This window comes from Alnus glutinosa, chromosome 3 (assembly GCF_958979055.1).
Source record: "Alnus glutinosa chromosome 3, dhAlnGlut1.1, whole genome shotgun sequence".
NCBI classification, from domain to species: Eukaryota; Viridiplantae; Streptophyta; class Magnoliopsida; order Fagales; family Betulaceae; genus Alnus; species Alnus glutinosa.
In genome coordinates, this window is record NC_084888.1 from 7,679,373 (window position 1) to 7,697,860 (window position 18,488).

General features: G+C 34.0%; 1 protein-coding gene across 1 annotated transcript; it reads left to right on the top strand.

Moving 5' to 3' along the window:
• The first annotated feature begins 7,710 nt into the window (after window positions 1-7,710).
• On the top strand, window positions 7,711-15,159 carry LOC133863710 (dynamin-related protein 5A). Its single transcript, XM_062299764.1, has 16 exons — window positions 7,711-7,962; window positions 8,689-8,752; window positions 8,848-8,952; window positions 9,867-9,968; window positions 10,624-10,674; window positions 10,773-10,834; window positions 11,150-11,240; window positions 11,416-11,480; window positions 12,038-12,232; window positions 12,407-12,526; window positions 12,726-12,796; window positions 12,897-13,122; window positions 13,744-13,794; window positions 14,088-14,316; window positions 14,570-14,709; window positions 14,797-15,159. Exons 1-16 carry the CDS (start codon window positions 7,834-7,836, stop codon window positions 14,923-14,925), a joined length of 1,830 nt encoding a protein of 609 aa, XP_062155748.1. The 5' UTR covers window positions 7,711-7,833; the 3' UTR covers window positions 14,926-15,159.
• Window positions 15,160-18,488: the final 3,329 nt, after the last annotated feature.

Genomic DNA, 18,488 nt, shown 5'->3' on the forward strand with positions numbered 1-18,488 from the left:
AGGTGCCGATTTCCGTCGAGCAAAGGAGCCGATTTTCGACGAGCAGAGGCACCGATTTCCGTCGAGCAGAGGCACCGATTTCCGTCGAGCAGAGGCGCCGATTGCGGGTCGCGGGTCATCGTCCAACGGTTGAAGGGTGATTTCTGGCGAAAGGAGATTTTCTGTGGATTCTTCCTTAGTTGGCCGATTTGGTGTGTTCTTTGTAGTGGGTGTGGAATTTCGGTTGTGTTTGTTGTTGTTTTGGTCGGAAGTTAATTGGGTGTGGAATTCTAGTGAACCCACCGGCGAGGAGGAGTGACCGGAGAGTGTTTTGGCCGGAAGTTGATTGGGTGTGAAATTATTTCTGGTGAACCCACCGGTGAGGACTGAGGAGGAGTGATCCGAGAGAGAGAGAGAGGGAGGAGGGGGAGAAAGAAAGAAAATAAAACAATAAAAAAAATATTAAAAAATATTATTTAAAGAAAATGAAGTGTGGAATAGAGATTATTGTTGGAGTGATTTTAAGAAAACCAGTGGTTAAAGTAGAGATTGAGACTTTTTGAATAGCTATTTTAACCATAACTGCTGGAGATGGCCTCACTTCTTTAAAAAAAAAAGTTATTAATTTCAAAACATTCTTAATTTTTTTTCACTTTTTATATTACATCAATATTTTTTTATTACTTTTTAAATAAAAAACTCACTACAATATAAATTTTTTTTCACTTCTTCATATAAATTATTTCAACTTTATATCACATCAATCTTATTTTCCAATCATTAACAAAAAATTTCAAAGGGAAAGAAAGAGAAAAGGAGATTTCAAACGGAACCTTAGAGTCGAATTTAAATAGTTAAACTCATGTTGAATTACAAAATATGTGTTCAAGTTCGACTTATTTAAAATTTAGACGAGCTTAAACTCAAGTACGAGCTAGTTGATAATGTTGTTCGAGTCGAACTGAGTTACTCGATAAGCTCGGTTATTAAATTTTTCAATTTGTGATCAGAGCAAAATTTAAACCTAAGTTTGTGAACCTTTATACATTTATTAATAACATACATACATATATATAAAGGCATATTATAAAATATAGTACATAACTCAGTCTATAAATAACAAATTAACAATACGTTATCATATATACTTAGAGGCTTAGAGCATTCCCATCGGATGATGCAAATTTTTAGCTATTCTACATTATCAAAATCCATTTTTTTGCTAGTTTAGCTAACCACTTTCAAAACTATCATCCATCCGATTATCTAAATTTTTATTTATTTTATTAAAATAATCATTTTTAATATATTTTTTTAATTCTTTTTGTTAAAATCGTGATCAGTACAAAGAAAATCAAAAATGGAGGGCTGAGCTTCGGTCACCGTTGAGATCTCCAAGCCAGCGACGATGAGCTCGCTAGATCGCTCCAGCTCCGACCGACTTTGAAGACCAGCCCGACGATTCGGTTGTCGTCACCGTCGAGATCTCCAACCCCCGAGCCAGCAACGACGAGCTCGCAAGATCGCTCCAGCTCCGACCGACTCTAAAGCTCCAGACGGACAAGGACGTGTACCAGCTTGGCGATCAGGCAGTCGTCACTGTCGAGATCTCCAACTCCCGAGCCAGCGACAGCGAGCTCACCTGTACTTCCTGGAGAGACTGCCGGCAAGCGGAAGAAAGTGAAAGAAAGTGAGAGAAACAATCATAAAAAATTGATAGATCTGTGAACAATGCAACGCTACATGTGACGTTGCACTGTTCACAAATGTTTAAGAAATCTAACTTGGCGATAGGATGGAGAAGCCGATGGAGGGGTGCTTTTGTGGTTTGCTTATGTATTATAGATTTACAGTGGGTTTTACATAACCCACTGTGAGTGCTCTTAGAGAGCATAAACCGTGATATATGTATAATGTGAACAAGTAGTAAGTCTAATATATTATATATAATTAAGTAACTATAATATAAGTATAATATATAACTATTATTAACCATGTGTGATGTGATATATGTGTGTTTATATGTATATATATTTAGTTATATACTTATATATTAACTATTCAATATAGTTATATTATTATATACTAACTATTAGTAACTTAATATGTTAGTTTAACATGATAAATACTATTATCAAAGTATTATAATTAATATGTAATACTAGATTTATTTAGCTAGTATACTATATGCTTATTTAGTATATATATAATTATTTTTTATCAAAAAATACCTATAGACTATAGTTAACTACTATATATATATCGAGTAATATATAGTTAATTATATTTACTTAGTTTATGTTAATTAACTAGATAATATGTTAGTTTATGAACTAGTTAGCATGTTAACTAATACCCACACATATAAATATTAAGTAACATATATTACTTAATTACTAATATATATGCTTAAATTTATATAACTCATTTTTAGTAATATATATATAAGAGATATGAATGAGCTAACAAATTGGACTAACAAACCGGGCGAACAATTCAGTCGAGCTTTAAACGAACTGAGGTCACGAGCCGATATCGAGCTTTGTCAAGCGAATCTAGTATATATCACTTACTAATCGAACGGGTTTATATAATATTAAGCTTGAGTTCGGATCAGACTAAATTGAGCGGGTATCGTGCGGGTTGTCGAAGGGACTGCTTTATTTACAGCTCTAGATGCTGTCCACTTCAAATCAAATAAGCATGTCTATTTTATGGATTATGATTCTCTTCAATTATTTGTCCGAATTTGAGATAATTCAGACAGATAATTGGGAGAGACCACTTATGAGACTCACTTAATCAAATAAAAATTAGGTTGTCCAACCATTTATCTGGTCAGGTGTGTCTTATAAGTGGTCTCTCACAATCTCCCATAAATTTGCCTATGCTTTCTCACTCTTGGATTTATGCCATTTGAGCATCAATGGACCTGGTAGTGTGCTAGATGACCTTGACTATGTTGTCCCTAACCCTAATTTTTGAGCTATTTTCTTCTATTCGAACCTGTCTTTACATGCTTAATTATGGACATACACTTTCATAATTTAATCTTCACTCAATATGTTTTGGTTTTATCTGATTTAATAGATTCTCAAAATTAAGAACTGTACTAAACCAAATTTATGAATTTTGATGTTCCGAGTTGTTAAATGGTTTTTTTTATTATTATTAAAAAAAAATATTATTATTTTAAAACATGACAGTCTAAAAGAAATTTATAAGCAGTTACATGAAATTTCAATTAAACTTGGGGTATCAAAAATATGTTATGTGGTAATTTGACCTTATCTGCTATTATTATTATTCATGGTGTTAATTTTAAATTTTTAATAAAGGTATTTTAGGCATTTAAAAATATGATACCAATTAGTAAGCGGATCTCCTTCTTAAATAGCATATATACATCTAGATAATATATATATTTTTTTTTGGGTAAAGCCTACATACCCCTCAAATTACCACCCAATTCACAATATTTCCCCAAACTTTAAATTTGGATTGTTAGAATATATTCAAAATAGATTTAGATATATTATGAATATAATATTATTGATTTATATTTTCATAGTTTAGGTCGATTTATGTTTTTTAGTATAAGTCGATTTAGGTTTACTTGTATAAGTCGACTTATTCAATTATAAATAGGGACCTATGTATTGTAAACAATCAAGTTGAACACAGTGTAACCATTTGAGCTTTACTCTGTAGACATAGGTCATAAACCAAACCACGTAAATTCTCTATATCTTTGCTATCTCTGACTTTCGCTATTATTCCGCTTTTATTATATTTTAGATTTATACACAAATCTTAACATGATATCAAAGCTATCTTTTCTTGGCCCAAATAGTCCAATACGCCTCCATGCGTCATCAAGAGTTTATGCCTTTGAAACTCTGCCCCTCCAAAGTTGTCCAATCACCTTACTACCAACGCCAATCAATTGATCTGAAGCAGACATGTCCATCGCCGCTAAAACCACAGAAATAGTCCATGTCACGTGCCGCCCAAAGATTCTGCATGTTCAGCCACGAGCCACCACAATCCTCCAAGCACATCGCTAGTTACTCCATTGGACAAATCAGTTGCCGAAAATTCCAGATCCACCAAGTTCACAGCCATCAGATCCTCCATTCGCTGTCATGCGCTACCTGAATCTCCCGTCCACACGCTCCACGTGCCTCGCCTGCTACCATGCACCGCCTCCACCAGCCATATGAGGAAGGAAATCCTGGATCCAGGATCGGAAACTGCCGATCTACCAGACCGCTACAACAACGCTCCCTGTGGAGTGGCCACGTGCCATCCCTACTGACTGTGCATGTCCTCCATGTGCTAGGGTCACCAGTCCAGCTTTTGCGCACCACACCGGATTCCAACCCACGGTTCCACCTGTAATTGCGCTACACCGGATGGTAGCCTAAGGTCCTACTCTCTCCTTTTGATGCACTCACCCACGCCAGATCATAACCTTCAGCTAAGCATACATACTTAGAGTGCTCCTGCATGCACCAGATCCGAACCCATCTAGTGGGTTCCGAAGAAAAAAGAAAAGAAAAAAGAGCAATCCAAATGGATCACTTCACGCGAGCAATGTCAGGATTAGTGTGCCAACCCGATAACTACACAATTAGGCTCATTTTTGTCTTCTTTTTCTTGGTCCGCAGTCGGCCCTTAGTCGGTTATTGGCCCACAACGTCTACCGATAACCATCCAATTGGGCTCATCATTTTTTTTTCTTCTTGGCCCGTAGTCGGACCCTAGTTGGTTATTGGCTCACAACGCATACCGATAACTGTCCAATTGGGCTTATCATTTTTTTTTTCTTTTCTTCTTGGCCTACAGTCGGCCCCTAGTCGGTTATTAACCCACAACACCTACCGATAACCGTCCAATTGGGCTCATCTATTTTTCTTTTTTCTTTTTAAAAAAAATATATATTATTATTATTTTTTTCCTTCTTGGCCCGGAATCGACCTCTAGTCAGCTCTTGGCCCACAATGCCTACCGATAACTGCTCAATTGAGCTCATCAATATATTGTTTTTGTTTGTTTGTTCATGGCCCACTGTCAGCCTATTTTTCATTTGTTGGCCCATTGTCAGCCCATTTTCAAAAAAAAAAAAAAAAAAACAAAATAAAAGAAAAGAAGGAGAAGTGGATCATTCCTTTTTTCAGTTTCAGGCTCAAGTCAGCGTTCGCCAATCTACACCACCAGCTATCACTTGCCGCTTGTTAGCCTCTTGTCTCCTTCGGCAACATCCGTCAGTCTTCATCATTGGCCTTCGTTTTCTATTTTCAAACTCAAGCTTCCAGAATTTTCTACCTTGAGTTTGAGGGATGTTGCCATAATATATTTAGTATATATTCTAAATATATTATGAATATAATATTATTGATTTATATTTTTTAGTCTAGGTCGATTTGTGTTTACTTGTATAAGTCGACTTATTCAACTATAAATAGGGACTTATGTATTGTAAACAATCAAATTATTTGTGCACAATGTAGCCATTTAGGTTTTACCCTGTAGACGCAGGTCATAGACCGAACCATATAAATTCTTTATCTATTTTATCTCTCTTGCTTCCGCTATTATTTCACTTTTATTATATTTTAGATTTATATACAAATCTCAACATGGACAATATCAATTTCCAAACTACTAAAAATTGTCAATGTTCCGTCAAATTAAGTTGTAATTTGAGAGGGTAAGTGGACTTTTTCTATTTTCTTTTTTTATCATTCTAATAGTGTTGCAATGTAAACTTGTAACAAGGATCCTTTATCAATTCATAGAAGATACAAAACTTCCTTTAAAAAAAAAAATACTAAACTTCCTTTAAAAAAAAAATAAAAAAATACAAAACTCTTATGAATTTTTCTTATTTTGCAAAAATTCATAATAACTCGAGTTCCTAATTAAGTTCACCCCTATCAACGAATCTAAAATAGCAAAAAGTGATATTAGTAAAGAATGAAAAATTCTTGATAAGGGAAAATTGTGCTTCACAAAATTTTAGTTTTAAATAAAAAAGCAAAAAAGTATGGTTGAAGAAAATTTTATCCTAACTACTAAGGTAGAAATGAATGTAATATTTCTCTTAAAACTATTTCATATTGGGTTATAACTTCATTCCAAACAACATTAAAGATATTTTCTAATTTAATTATATCTTTCTATCCCCTTGAAACTCAGCTTATTGAGTTGATTTTGTTAAAGTATTGACTAAGTGATTAAATTAACTTCTTCCTATTAGCTTAAGCTTTTGGGACAATTGGTGATTTAACATGGTATCAAAGCCAAAAGCCATGAGTTCGAACCTCGATTCTGTCATTTACCTTCAATTTCAATTAAATGTTCCACGTATTAAGCATCACCTATTAAAAGAAAGTCTCAACCCACACGTGAGGGGGTGTTAAAGTGTTGATTAAATGATTAAATTTATCTCTTCTTATTAACTTAAGCTTTTAGGACAAATGGTAATTTAATAGATTTTGCTTATTTAACAATTTATAAAATCACCACAAAACAATTTTAACCATGCCAAATTTTGAAGTCCTAGCATTAGCAGAAAGGATCATTAAAAGTTTCTCCAGCTAAACCAAACCAAAAACAAAATTTTTTAAACAGCTAAAGTAGGTTGGGATTTTTGTCTATAACATAAAAGCGATATTAGAACATATGAATGTGTTGTATTTTTTTCAACGATCAAAATTTAATCTTATCTTTTTTTTTTTCTTTTTTTTTTTTTTTGGTTTAAAACTTATAATTAAATTTGAAAGCGTCGAAAAAACTAAATCCATGTGCCGTATCATCGGAAGGAACACACACGTGTGAATTTAATCATGTGATTAAGAGAAGATAATCTTAACAAGTAATTGATTACATAGCAAAAGCCTGAATTAATTGAGAACAACAAATATTCAAAATCAGAAAATTATTATATACTTGTTTTTATTTTCCTTTTTATAGATTTTCTGAAAGGGTGACGTGGATAAGTACCAAACGAACTAGAAAACGAAAATTCAAGGAAAAACTACGAAAAGCCTTTTAAATTACGTGTCATTTTTAAAGTAGCCTTATCAAACGTAGCAATACCATCCTCTAAACTACTAAAGAGTGCCAAATAGAGTCGAAAGACATATTTTATCGAAATATATTTATAATACGTGTCATATATTCAATTAAAAAATTATCAAAATTAAAATAATTTAAAAATCAAAGAAAAATTAAAAAATATACAAAAAACTAAAAACTAAAATAAAAAATAAAAGGGTTGCTTTGGGCAAAATTTTGGCCAAACCACCCCTAGACCAAATAGGGGTGGCCGAGCCACCCCAAACCTGCCATGAAAGTGGCTCAACCACTCTCTTAACCAAAATGAAAATAGTCGGCCACTCTTATTGGTCAAAATTTGGCCTAAAGAGGTGGCTCGAGCCACCTCTTCATATATATATATATATATATATATATATATGTTTTTTTTTTTTTTTGAATATTTATTAATTTTTAATTAAATTTATGATACGTGTAGATGGTATTATACGAATATTTTGACAAAAATTGTATTTTTGGAACTCTTTGATAGTTTAGGATCATATTGCTATTCTTGGTAGTTCAAAGAGTTATTTTAAAAACATATCGTAATTTGCGAGGCTTTTTTGGTAGTTTTCTGTTCAAAGTTCAAACTAACATTTCGAAAGATTCTAACCGCCCCATTCCGCTTCCCGGCTCTATCGCTAATCCCCTTCTCTTTTACACATTCAAACGTCTCTGCACCCACACACTCTCTCTCACCAAACCGACTCGCCGAGCTAACTCACCTGCCCGACTCGTTTCTCGCTGCCCATGGAGAACCTGATCTCATTGGTCAACAAGCTACAGAGGGCCTGTACTGCCCTTGGCGATCACGGCGAAGAGAGCGCCTTGCCCACTCTTTGGGACGCATTGCCTGCCATCGCCGTCGTTGGAGGCCAGGTCCAATCTCCGTCGCTTTTTTTCTTTTTAAATTTTCAAATTACGCGTTTGTTATACGAATTTAGCATTTTTTTTTTGGTTTTGAAAAATATACTTTTTGGTCATTGCACTTATCTGGGCTCTAATCGATCCGAGTATTAAATGTTTAAGCTTCATTTAATTTAATTTCGAACACAAGTGAAGCTCGAGTTTATTATCGCTAGATAATTTGTTCAAGCTTGACACATTTATTTTTCATACGAAGTTGAGCTTGTTTATGAGCTGTTTGGTTAATTTATTCAATATTTTTTTTAAAGCAAATATAATGATTGTTTATTTATTTTTTTCGTAAATCAGTACTAATTATTAGTTAATTATTATTGTTAAAATTTTATTATTTGAGTTAATTAAATAAATTAACTTAAATATTAAATAATTCAATATCGAGTTTATATGTATGTTTTATGAGAAAGGAAGAAATTAAAGAACGGTTGAAAAAACTATAGCATATATATTGTGTTTTTTTTACAACACTTAAGCCAAATCCATATTTTAGTATAGTTTCATGCCAAAACTTTTTATATATATATAATAGTGCTTGGAAGTCAAACTAATGAATATGTGTGATGGTCTATCAGGGAATGATTTTCGTCAATCATTCTTTCTTGTATTTTATTTTTTAAAAACAATAATTTTGAAACGAAACTTTATTTTAATTAATCATCTTGATAATTTAATTGTTCGTAGAGCTCGGGGAAGTCTTCTGTGTTGGAGAGTATTGTTGGGAAAGACTTCTTACCTCGTGGAGCTGGTAATTTATGTTGTCAATTCTATTCACACATACACAAAATTCCTGAATATTTATCTCCCAACTACCTGAAAATGATAGGAATACATTGAATGCAGGAATTGTTACTAGGCGTCCTCTTGTGTTGCAACTTCATAGAATTGATAAAGGCAGAGAATATGCAGAGTTTATGCACCTCCCTAGAAAGAGATTCACTGATTTTGGTATTTTTTTTTTCTTGGAAAATTTTTTTTGGCACTTATTTTCGTGGACAAGTTATTGCATTTTGTAAGCTCTCTCCACTATTAGTCTGGTGACAAAGCTAATACTTCTTAGCATTAAATGCATAATTGATATCTGTTGTTTACTTCTTTTATCAGAATTCAGAAAGCTACATGGGTTTTAAAAAATGACAAAATTGATACTTAATACTTTACAACTTTATCAATTTGTTACTTCTGTTCATCTACCGTCTAAAAACCTAACGAATTTTTGCCACGTGTAAAAATTCATATAAGACAAATAAAATGTTGTTATGCGTACAAAATGACACCTCAATTTGACTTTTAACACAATTTTTTTTTTTAAAAAAAAAAAATCAGTGAAACAAAAAGAAAAAAGAAAGCTCAAAAAAAGATTGAAAAAAAAAGGTGGTGAAGGAGGTGGCTGGACGGGCCCTTTACCTGAGGATGGGGGTCTGGCCACCTCTGAAGGAGGTTTTGAGGGTGGCTGAACCACCCCGAAATCCCCGCTGAGGCTAGAACCCCCCCCAGGTGGTGGGGAGGGGACATCCACCCCCTCAGCCACCTTTGTTTTTATTTTTTTGAATGTATTTTATTATTATCATTTAAATTGTTTTGTTAGGTGTCAAGCTGAGGTGGCATTTTGTACATGTGACAACATTTTATTGGTGTTATATGACTTTTTATGAATGTGGCAAAAGTTCTATAAGGTTTTTAGAGAGTAGATGGACGGAAGTATCAAATTGATAAATTTGTAAAGAACAAGTATAAATTTTGTCATTTTTTAAAACTCAGGTACCTTTTTTGTTAAAAAGGTAAACCACATGTACCAATTATGCATTTAACCCTATTTCTTAGTCCATCTTATATGCTAATCTTAAGGGTATTCTTTGTAGCTACCGTGAGGAAAGAGATTTCTGATGAGACTGATCGAGAGACAGGCCGGACCAAGCAAATTTCTAGTGTTCCAATCCATCTTAGTATCTATTCCCCCAATGGTGAGACAAAAATGTTGGTCATATTATTTTGTTCATTGTAAAAAATGTTGTGTAAGCTAAGATTCAATGTTATTGAATGATTTTAAACTGAATAGTTTGTCAGTCGATTTGATGTCAGTGCAAGAAATCTAATAATATTTTCTTAATGGGAGCTTTTTAGTAGAGTAGGTTCAAATCCTTTCTTGATTTTTACGTTTGGTAGGTTTAGCAGTGGTTAAGCTATATTATACATTATTTTTTACATATGGCATGTTATATTTCACACTTGAATTAAAGTAAGGTGCTGAGTAATGTGCTTTTGCCATTAATTTAGCCATAGATTTCTGTGATTTACATTTCAAATTGAGTTGAAATTGAAGATCATTGACATAGTTTTTCATTGTTTTAGGTCTTTGCCACTATTATTGGTTTTCAAGTCAAATTAAGTTTTACAGTTTTTTTTTTTTTTTTTTTTTTTTTGGGGGGGGGGGGGGGGGGGGGATGTCCACAGCTCATAGTACTTAATTATGCTCTGTTAGGCATTGCTTCTTATCAATAGCCAAATAAGGAATTGCTTCTTATCATTAGCAAGGAGTTACTCGGCTCTGTTCATTGGGCATAATCTTTTTGTAAAAGCTATTTTAATGTGTTTTATTCGCTGTTTTGATTTTGGCAGTTGTGAACTTGACGCTGATTGATCTTCCTGGACTTACAAAGGTAGCTGTTGGTAAGTTATGCCTCTCTTATATTTTGCTTGTTGGTTCCCACTCCATAAAAATAATGCAGGAATAATCCATCAATATTATGTTAATTGGGGTGTTGTAGAGGGTCAACAAGAAAGCATTGTGCAAGACATTGAGAACATGGTTCGGTCCTTCATTGAGAAGGTAATTGTTACCCAAGCTTTCAAGATCTTCTGAGTTGGGAACTTTGATCTAGTTTAATGAAGAAAGATGTTGGCCGAGCTTTCTCAGGACTGCACCACTGGAATTTTATAAAAATATGAATGCTAGTAGTTTTAGTGACTTCAGGCAACTAGCACTTGCTAGATGCTTATGGCATCATGCAATTGATTTTCAGGTTCTATTACATGCCTGTGGCTGTGTATGCTTTTACTTGTCACTTTTTTTTTTTGGTTTCTTTGATGGAATAAAAGTTTCCTAGTGAGACTGTTAGTGACTAATAACTGTATCTTTTTGCAGCCCAACTGTATTATTCTTGCAATTTCTCCAGCCAATCAAGATCTTGCTACATCTGATGCAATTAAGATATCTCGTGAAGTAGACCCTAAAGGTAAGATATTGATAAACTTTCTCGAGGACCTTCTTTCATATCTCATCTGCACATTCTAAAAGAACTTGATGGATTGATTAACTAGACATAATGATGGATTGCTGTAGTTGAAGTAGTTTTTCCTTTTAGACATATGACATATTCAATCCTAGTTATTTGGTTAATAAATTTTCAGGGGAGAGGACATTTGGAGTTTTGACGAAGATTGATCTTATGGACAAGGGTACTGATGCAGTTGATGTAAGTTCTATTATCCCACCAAGAAGCTTTTCAGATTTGGATTCAAGAATGCTCTTGTATATAGTACTGTCAGGTTTTTCTCTGAATATATGCATTGATATCCAAAAGACTAATGAATGTGTTGTTTTTGTGAAGTTTAATATTGTTGGTTTAATGTATATAACTTGTCAGAGACATTCAAAGCCCGTTATTCTTGTTTTGTCATTGTGAGGCCAATGAGTAATACATTTTTTCTTAATTCTTTTTCAGGATTAGTTGAGATCATGTCTTATGGCATTTGTTATATGCTAATGATAAAGTTCTATTACTTTTGAAAATTTTGGAGGGTAAATCTTTTTTTAAGAATTAGGAGTGGTACTTTCCAATTCAAAGGGAGTTATGAGAAGCAGGCTTAATGGAACATGGTAGAAATGTGTACTAGTGAACTTGACAGCTTTGTGGTTTCAAAAAATGTTGATTTTCATGTCTTGGATCTTATTCTTAATGCTTTTTTTTTTTTGGATTTCTTCATTGACATAGAAGTATTCAAATTCTTGATAATAAGTTTTTTAATTTAGATCCTAGAAGGAAGATCATATAAGTTACGATTCCCTTGGATCGGTGTTGTTAATCGCTCTCAAGCTGATATCAATAAAAGTGTTGATATGATTGCGGCTCGGCGTAGAGAGCGTGAATACTTTGCTAATAGCCCAAACTATAAGCATCTCTCTACCAGGATGGGTTCTGAACATTTAGGAAAGATGCTTTCTAAGGTATGTCTAAATGATTTCCTTGATGTACTTTATTCTTTGAGGGTGTAATGTTTTTATAGAAATGCCGAACATTTTTTTTTTGTCTTTATAAATACCCTGTTGGCAACATTTCACTTAATTTTCTTGGTATGGTGACAATGTTTGAGTTGGCACTAAATATGATTAATTTCACAGCACTTGGAAACTGTTATCAAGTCTCGAATCCCAGGCCTTCAGTCTCTTATCAACAAAACTATTGCTGAACTAGAAGCGGAATTGAGCCGTCTTGGGAAGCCTATTGCTTCTGATGCTGGAGTAAGCATTTATTTTTTCTGTCTTTAATGTATACAACAACAATTTTTTTTGAGGGAAGTTAGGTTACCAGTTTTTGGGCTTTGGTATATCCCCCCTCCATCTTGTATCATGTGCCCACGTTTATACATGCACGATGCTTGCTCTAAGATTTTACTTGTAACATGAAGCATTGGTAATTCTTTTGCTTTTCCAAGTGCAGGGAAAGTTGTACATGATAATGGAAATTTGTCGTACTTTTGATCAAATATTTAGAGAACATCTTGATGGCGTGTATGTCTTTTAATATTAATTTATTTTTTCTTTTTCCTGTTAATTGGAATGTGGTTTGTTCATTTCCTATCGGTTTCCAAACAATGACCAATATATGCAGGCGCTCTGGTGGTGATAAAATCTATAGTGTGTTTGATAATCAACTTCCAGCTGCTTTGAAGAGGTTACAATTTGACAAACATCTTTCGATGGACAACGTGCGAAAGCTAATCACTGAAGCGGATGGATATCAACCTCATCTAATTGCTCCTGAACAAGGATATCGCCGTCTTATTGAGTCTTCCTTGTTAACTATTAAAGGTCCTGCTGAGGCAGCTGTAGATGCGGTATGCATTCAGATTTACTACAATTTTTTGGTTCAATATTTTATTTCTTGTGGTAATTGCACCATGAGCAAAACAATCTCTTCCATTTCGAACCTTTTCAAAGCAATCTATGACCTTCCTAAATAAATGAGAGTGCATGAATTTCTTACCTTGGGAAAGTGATGCTGTCTGCTTGTGTGTACTTGCAGTCAGCAGTTGTGTTTAGTCACCGAGGTTATAAGATTCCTACTAAAGGCATTTCTACCCTTTTTTATTTTCATTTTGATAATATGTTATTAAGCAGATCTGTCAACTTTTCAAATGGATTATTTCTGCTTTAATCTAGGGATTTTACTTTCTTTTTTCATTTAAACTTCCTATCCTTTCTATTGCTAAAGTTCAAGATTTTCTGGTCATACTTTGAAACATATGCAAAGTTTTGAGTTTCAACCCCTTTGTATTGGTGCCTTGGTACATTAGGGAGGAAGCCACCAGAGGCAAATTGAAAAGAGCTTATCAAATTTGTTGCAATTAATATTACTTTTTTTATGTTGGTTGAAGATACTACTAGATTGTTCTATGCTGGAATTATTACATATTAGTATTGCTAATTAATCCTCTATATTAATCTCATGATTTCAGGTTCATTCTCTACTGAAGGATCTGGTTCACAAGGCTATTGGTGAAACTATGGCAAGTCCTTCACCATTGCTACCTTTTCCATTATGTTGTATTTTTGTAATTCCTTTTTCCTGGTAATACATATTCATATGCTAATTTCCCCCAAAAGAAAAGCTTAGGAATTCGGGAGTTAGCTGTTTCTTAAAATGTAACATGATCAGAATGAGCTTCACCTGATCAGCTATGTAAGTACTTCATAAACAGTGGCATTGGAAAATAACCAGAAATCCTAGAGGGAAAATGCAAATTCATTGATTCTTTTTTCTGGGACATCTAAGTATATGTTAATTTTCTGTTGCATGTAGGAGCTAAAGCAGTATCCCACTTTGAGAGTGGAAGTCGGAAATGCAGCTACTGAGTCATTGGACAGGATGAGGGATGAAAGCAAGAAAGCAGCCTTGCAGTTAGTTGACATGGAATGTGGTTATCTAACTGTTGAATATTTTCGCAAGCTTCCCCAAGATATTGAGAAGGGTGGAAATCCAACGCACTCAATTTTCGATAGATATAACGATTCATATCTCCGGCGAATTGGTAAGTAGCTACTGTGGGAGATTTCCCCAAGTTAAAGGACTGACTTAAACTAGTTCAATTCCAAACAAAAAGCTCTGTTTTAGCTGGTTTGAGTGGCATTTGCATTTCAATCTTTTCTTGAGGGTCTTACAGAAAGTTCATTTTGTAATTCACATGGATCATATGACATCTTTAGAGATTGATAGGTTGAATGTGCTCTTCTTATTCATACCCTTTCTCTTTTTATTTTTATTTTTTTTGGAAACACATACAGGAGTCAACGTCCTGTCCTATGTCAATATGGTTTGTGCAAGTTTGAGGAACTCTATTCCGAAGTCTGTTGTCTATTGTCAAGTGCGTGAGGCCAAACGTGGCTTGCTTGATCATTTCTTCACAGATTTGGGTAAAAAAGAGGTGAGTTTACCCCTCTTCAGAAAAAAAAATTGTCCTAATTTCCTATCTACAACATTTTTTTTTTTTTTTTTTCTCTTCTTTTTGCAGTCAAAACAGTTGTCTAAATTGTTGGATGAGGATCCAGCAATCATGCAGCGCCGGAGCAACCTTGGGAAAAGGCTAGAATTATACAGAAGTGCCCAACAAGAGATTGATGCAGTTGCTTGGTCCAAGTAGAGGGGAGCAGATTTATGCCTTTCCAGTTGGTGGTGATTCTTTCATTTATGAGTACAGTTTTTTTGGTCCAGTGGAGGTCTGCTGGGCCCATGAACCTAACTACGAGTGGTTAGCCCTTCTTCCTATTGTAGGTAGGGCTCAATTTCACCATCACATCAAGTCAACTAACATCCACCCCAAATATAACGGAATAATGTGACAGTTAAAATTATTCAATGAATCAGTACTTGTAAATTTTTCAGAGTAATTATTCCAGCCTAATTGTTTATACCTTAGCGTGAGAAAGGAGCAAATAAGCATGTTTTCTACAGCCTCCTTGGCTGGTAAATTTCTACGTTGTTATTACGAGCTTTAGTTAGTTGTATCCACTGTCTAGTAGTAATAAATTGTTATCAGGGTAAATTTTTTATCGTTGTAAAGGGTTGACCAAATTCTTAAGCAATGAAGGCCATCCAGCTTTAGTTTGATCACTGAAATCTATCCATTTTTTTTTTTGAAAAATTTCTGTAGCGGTCCTTGTAGTCTAACCTTTTATCACTTCCTACTTTAAAATTCATCAAATCACTTGAATATGCATTGTTAGTACATTGGGGGTGGTTTGGCCACCCCTTTTTAGTCATGGGGAGTGTTTCGGCCACCCCAAACCACACTTTTTATTTTGTTTTAATTTGTTATTATCTTTTTTTTTTTTTTTTGTTCCCTTATATGGTATTTCCAAAATGATGTGAAAAAAAACAATTGGTGCCAACTCAATTACATGTAAACGTGTCAAAATGTTATTAGCAATGGTGCGGCCATTAACCTACGTGTCATTGCTCATCATTAAAAAATGGAACCGAGGGAGTGATTTGATAATAGTGTATACCTTTAGGTGCCCATTTTCCAATTGATGCATGGCTTTCTTTATAAAATGCAATTCTTTATCAAATCACTTGAATATGCATTGTTAGTACATTGGGGGTGGTTTGGCCACCCCTTTTCAGTCATTGGGAGTGTTTTGGCCACCCCAAACCACACTTTTTATTTTGTTTTCCCTCTCCTTTTCCTTTTTATTTTGTTTTAATTTGTTAGTCTTTTTTTTTTTTTTTTTGTTCCCTTATATGGTATTTCCAAAATGATGTGAAAAAAAACAATTGGTGCCAACTCAATTACATGTAAACGTGTCAAAATGTTATTAGCAATGGTGCGGCCATTAACCTACGTGTCATTGCTCATCATTAAAAAATGGAACCGAGGGAGTGATTTGATAATAGTGTATACCTTTAGGTGCCCATTTTCCAATTGATGCATGGCTTTCTTTATAAAATGCAATTCTTGAACCAAATTTCGAACTATACTCAACTCAAACTCAACTATATCAATTACAACCCAAATTAATCACCCAACATGTTGACACTAAAATTTACAACAAGATTATGAAAATGCCTTGCAGTCTGCCATTTTAGTAAGATTTTTAACCTTCGACACAAGATGGATTGATTTTGGTGTCATTGATTTCACTCGATCATCAACATCTTGTCATCTTAATTGCTGTTGGACAACTTCGATAAATTTCTTTCCTGTTTTACCCCAAGTCTTCTTGCAGTAACAGTACGTACTACGCCATAAAATCGATCATGAGCTCTTCATTACTCAGTGAATTAATTTCTTTGGCTGTCACAAGATGCTGCATCGATCACAGCTTTTTTATTCTGGCAGTGGCAACAGCTACGTTGGATTAGTTTCTTCAGCTGTCACAAGTTGCTGCACGCATGCATCACAGCTTTTTCATTCTGGCAACCGCTACTGCAAAAGGCTTGCTCTTCTGTCAGCTTCTATTTGAATTTAATGTAAGCTCTCAAAAGCTGATCATCAGAATTATTCCTAGCAAATTTCGTGAAATAGCTCATTGCTCCTTTTTCTTTTTTTTCTTCATCAGATCAAAATTTTCCAGTGTTACCAGCCTCATTGTAAAGGCATATCTGATAAGTATTGCAGCCTTCTTGAATTCGCCAGCTGGCTTTTGATGAATTAATCAATGACGTCGTTGGACGTTCTTGAAGGATACTGTACAATGGCTTTTCCTTTTTCTTTGGTTTTGAGATTATCTGTAGTACGTACATATAATAAACTTATGATATACTTTAACTATAAATAGTCCTATGTTTTTTTCTTGGTGTTTTTATAATATTATCTCATATATTAGTGTTCTTTTATCCTCCTTTTAAAATTGGAATAATTTGAAAGTGTCTCGTAGTACCAACTTTAGAAAAATGGGCCGCAACCAATTATGTTTTTGGTAGCATTTCCAAGGGCTCCACTATTTTTTCTTCAATACGGTTCAGAATGGTAAGGACCCTCCTTTGTAACAATTTTTTCCATTTATTTTTTAAAAATCTCATTTTGTAGCTCATGGGGCAACAATGAAATGGCATGATCTATAGGCTATAGATGTAAAGTAAAAAAAAAAAAAAAACCACCACATTTTTATCCTATTAGTATCTCACTTTGTTGATTTTTATTCCATTAGTATTTCACTTTGTTGACGTTACTGTCAATCAACCCTTGAATTAATTATTGTTAAAAAAGAAAAAGAACATAATCTAAAGACTAATTGGTATTGCTACGTCAACAAAGCAGAATATTAACATGATACAAGTGTGGTTTCTAACATTAATATTAACGAAATGAGAAATGCTATATATAGAAACCACACTTTAATTTTATCCTATAAGTATCCCACTTTATTGTCACGTCAGCAAAGTAAGATACGTGTGGAAGAGTATTAATTAATGCTATATATCACATCATTATCTCACAGTTCTCACTATGCTATCGTGATATTGTTAATCCACTCTTAGAGATATCATTCCTTGTTAAAAGAAAAAAGAAAAGAAAAAGGCTACGTCAGCATGGTAGGATATTAGTTTAGTATATATGTAATATTACTTACAGTGAAATAAAGAGAAATGCTATATATTACACTAACATCTTACCCCATCTAACTAGGCTGATATGACAATACAACTAGGCTAGTATATATCTCGTTAAATGCTCTTAAATTTAATTTAAGACATAAAATAGATCAGGAAGTCTAAATAAAACGGAGAGAACATTAATTTAAACCATAAAAGGTGCCTTCATCATTTTCTTTATTAATTGTTCCATGCAGTTGGTTGGAATTCATTATAATGATATTGATTGTTCATTTATCTGTCTGTCATCTCAACAAGTAGTTAATTGATCTTCAAATTTGTTGATTGACTCGGTGCCTTTAATGCAGGACACTAACTGATAAGGATGAATTTGAATAAATAGCTTGAGAGAATCCTTATCCGACACCTCGAATATTTGAAATGTATCAATTATAAGTATAATGTGATCTTGTAATTAGGTGTGCCTACTCTTCCGTCAACCCAAAAAAGAAAAGAGTAATGATTCAATGCCACCCAAAGATACAACTTTTCACCATCTTGCCTATGTGGCAAGGTGGTTCCTCACTATTTTTTGAGTTTTTTTTTATTATTTTTTAAAAATAAATTAAGGTGGGGGACTTCCTTGCCACATAGGCAAGGTGGTGAAAA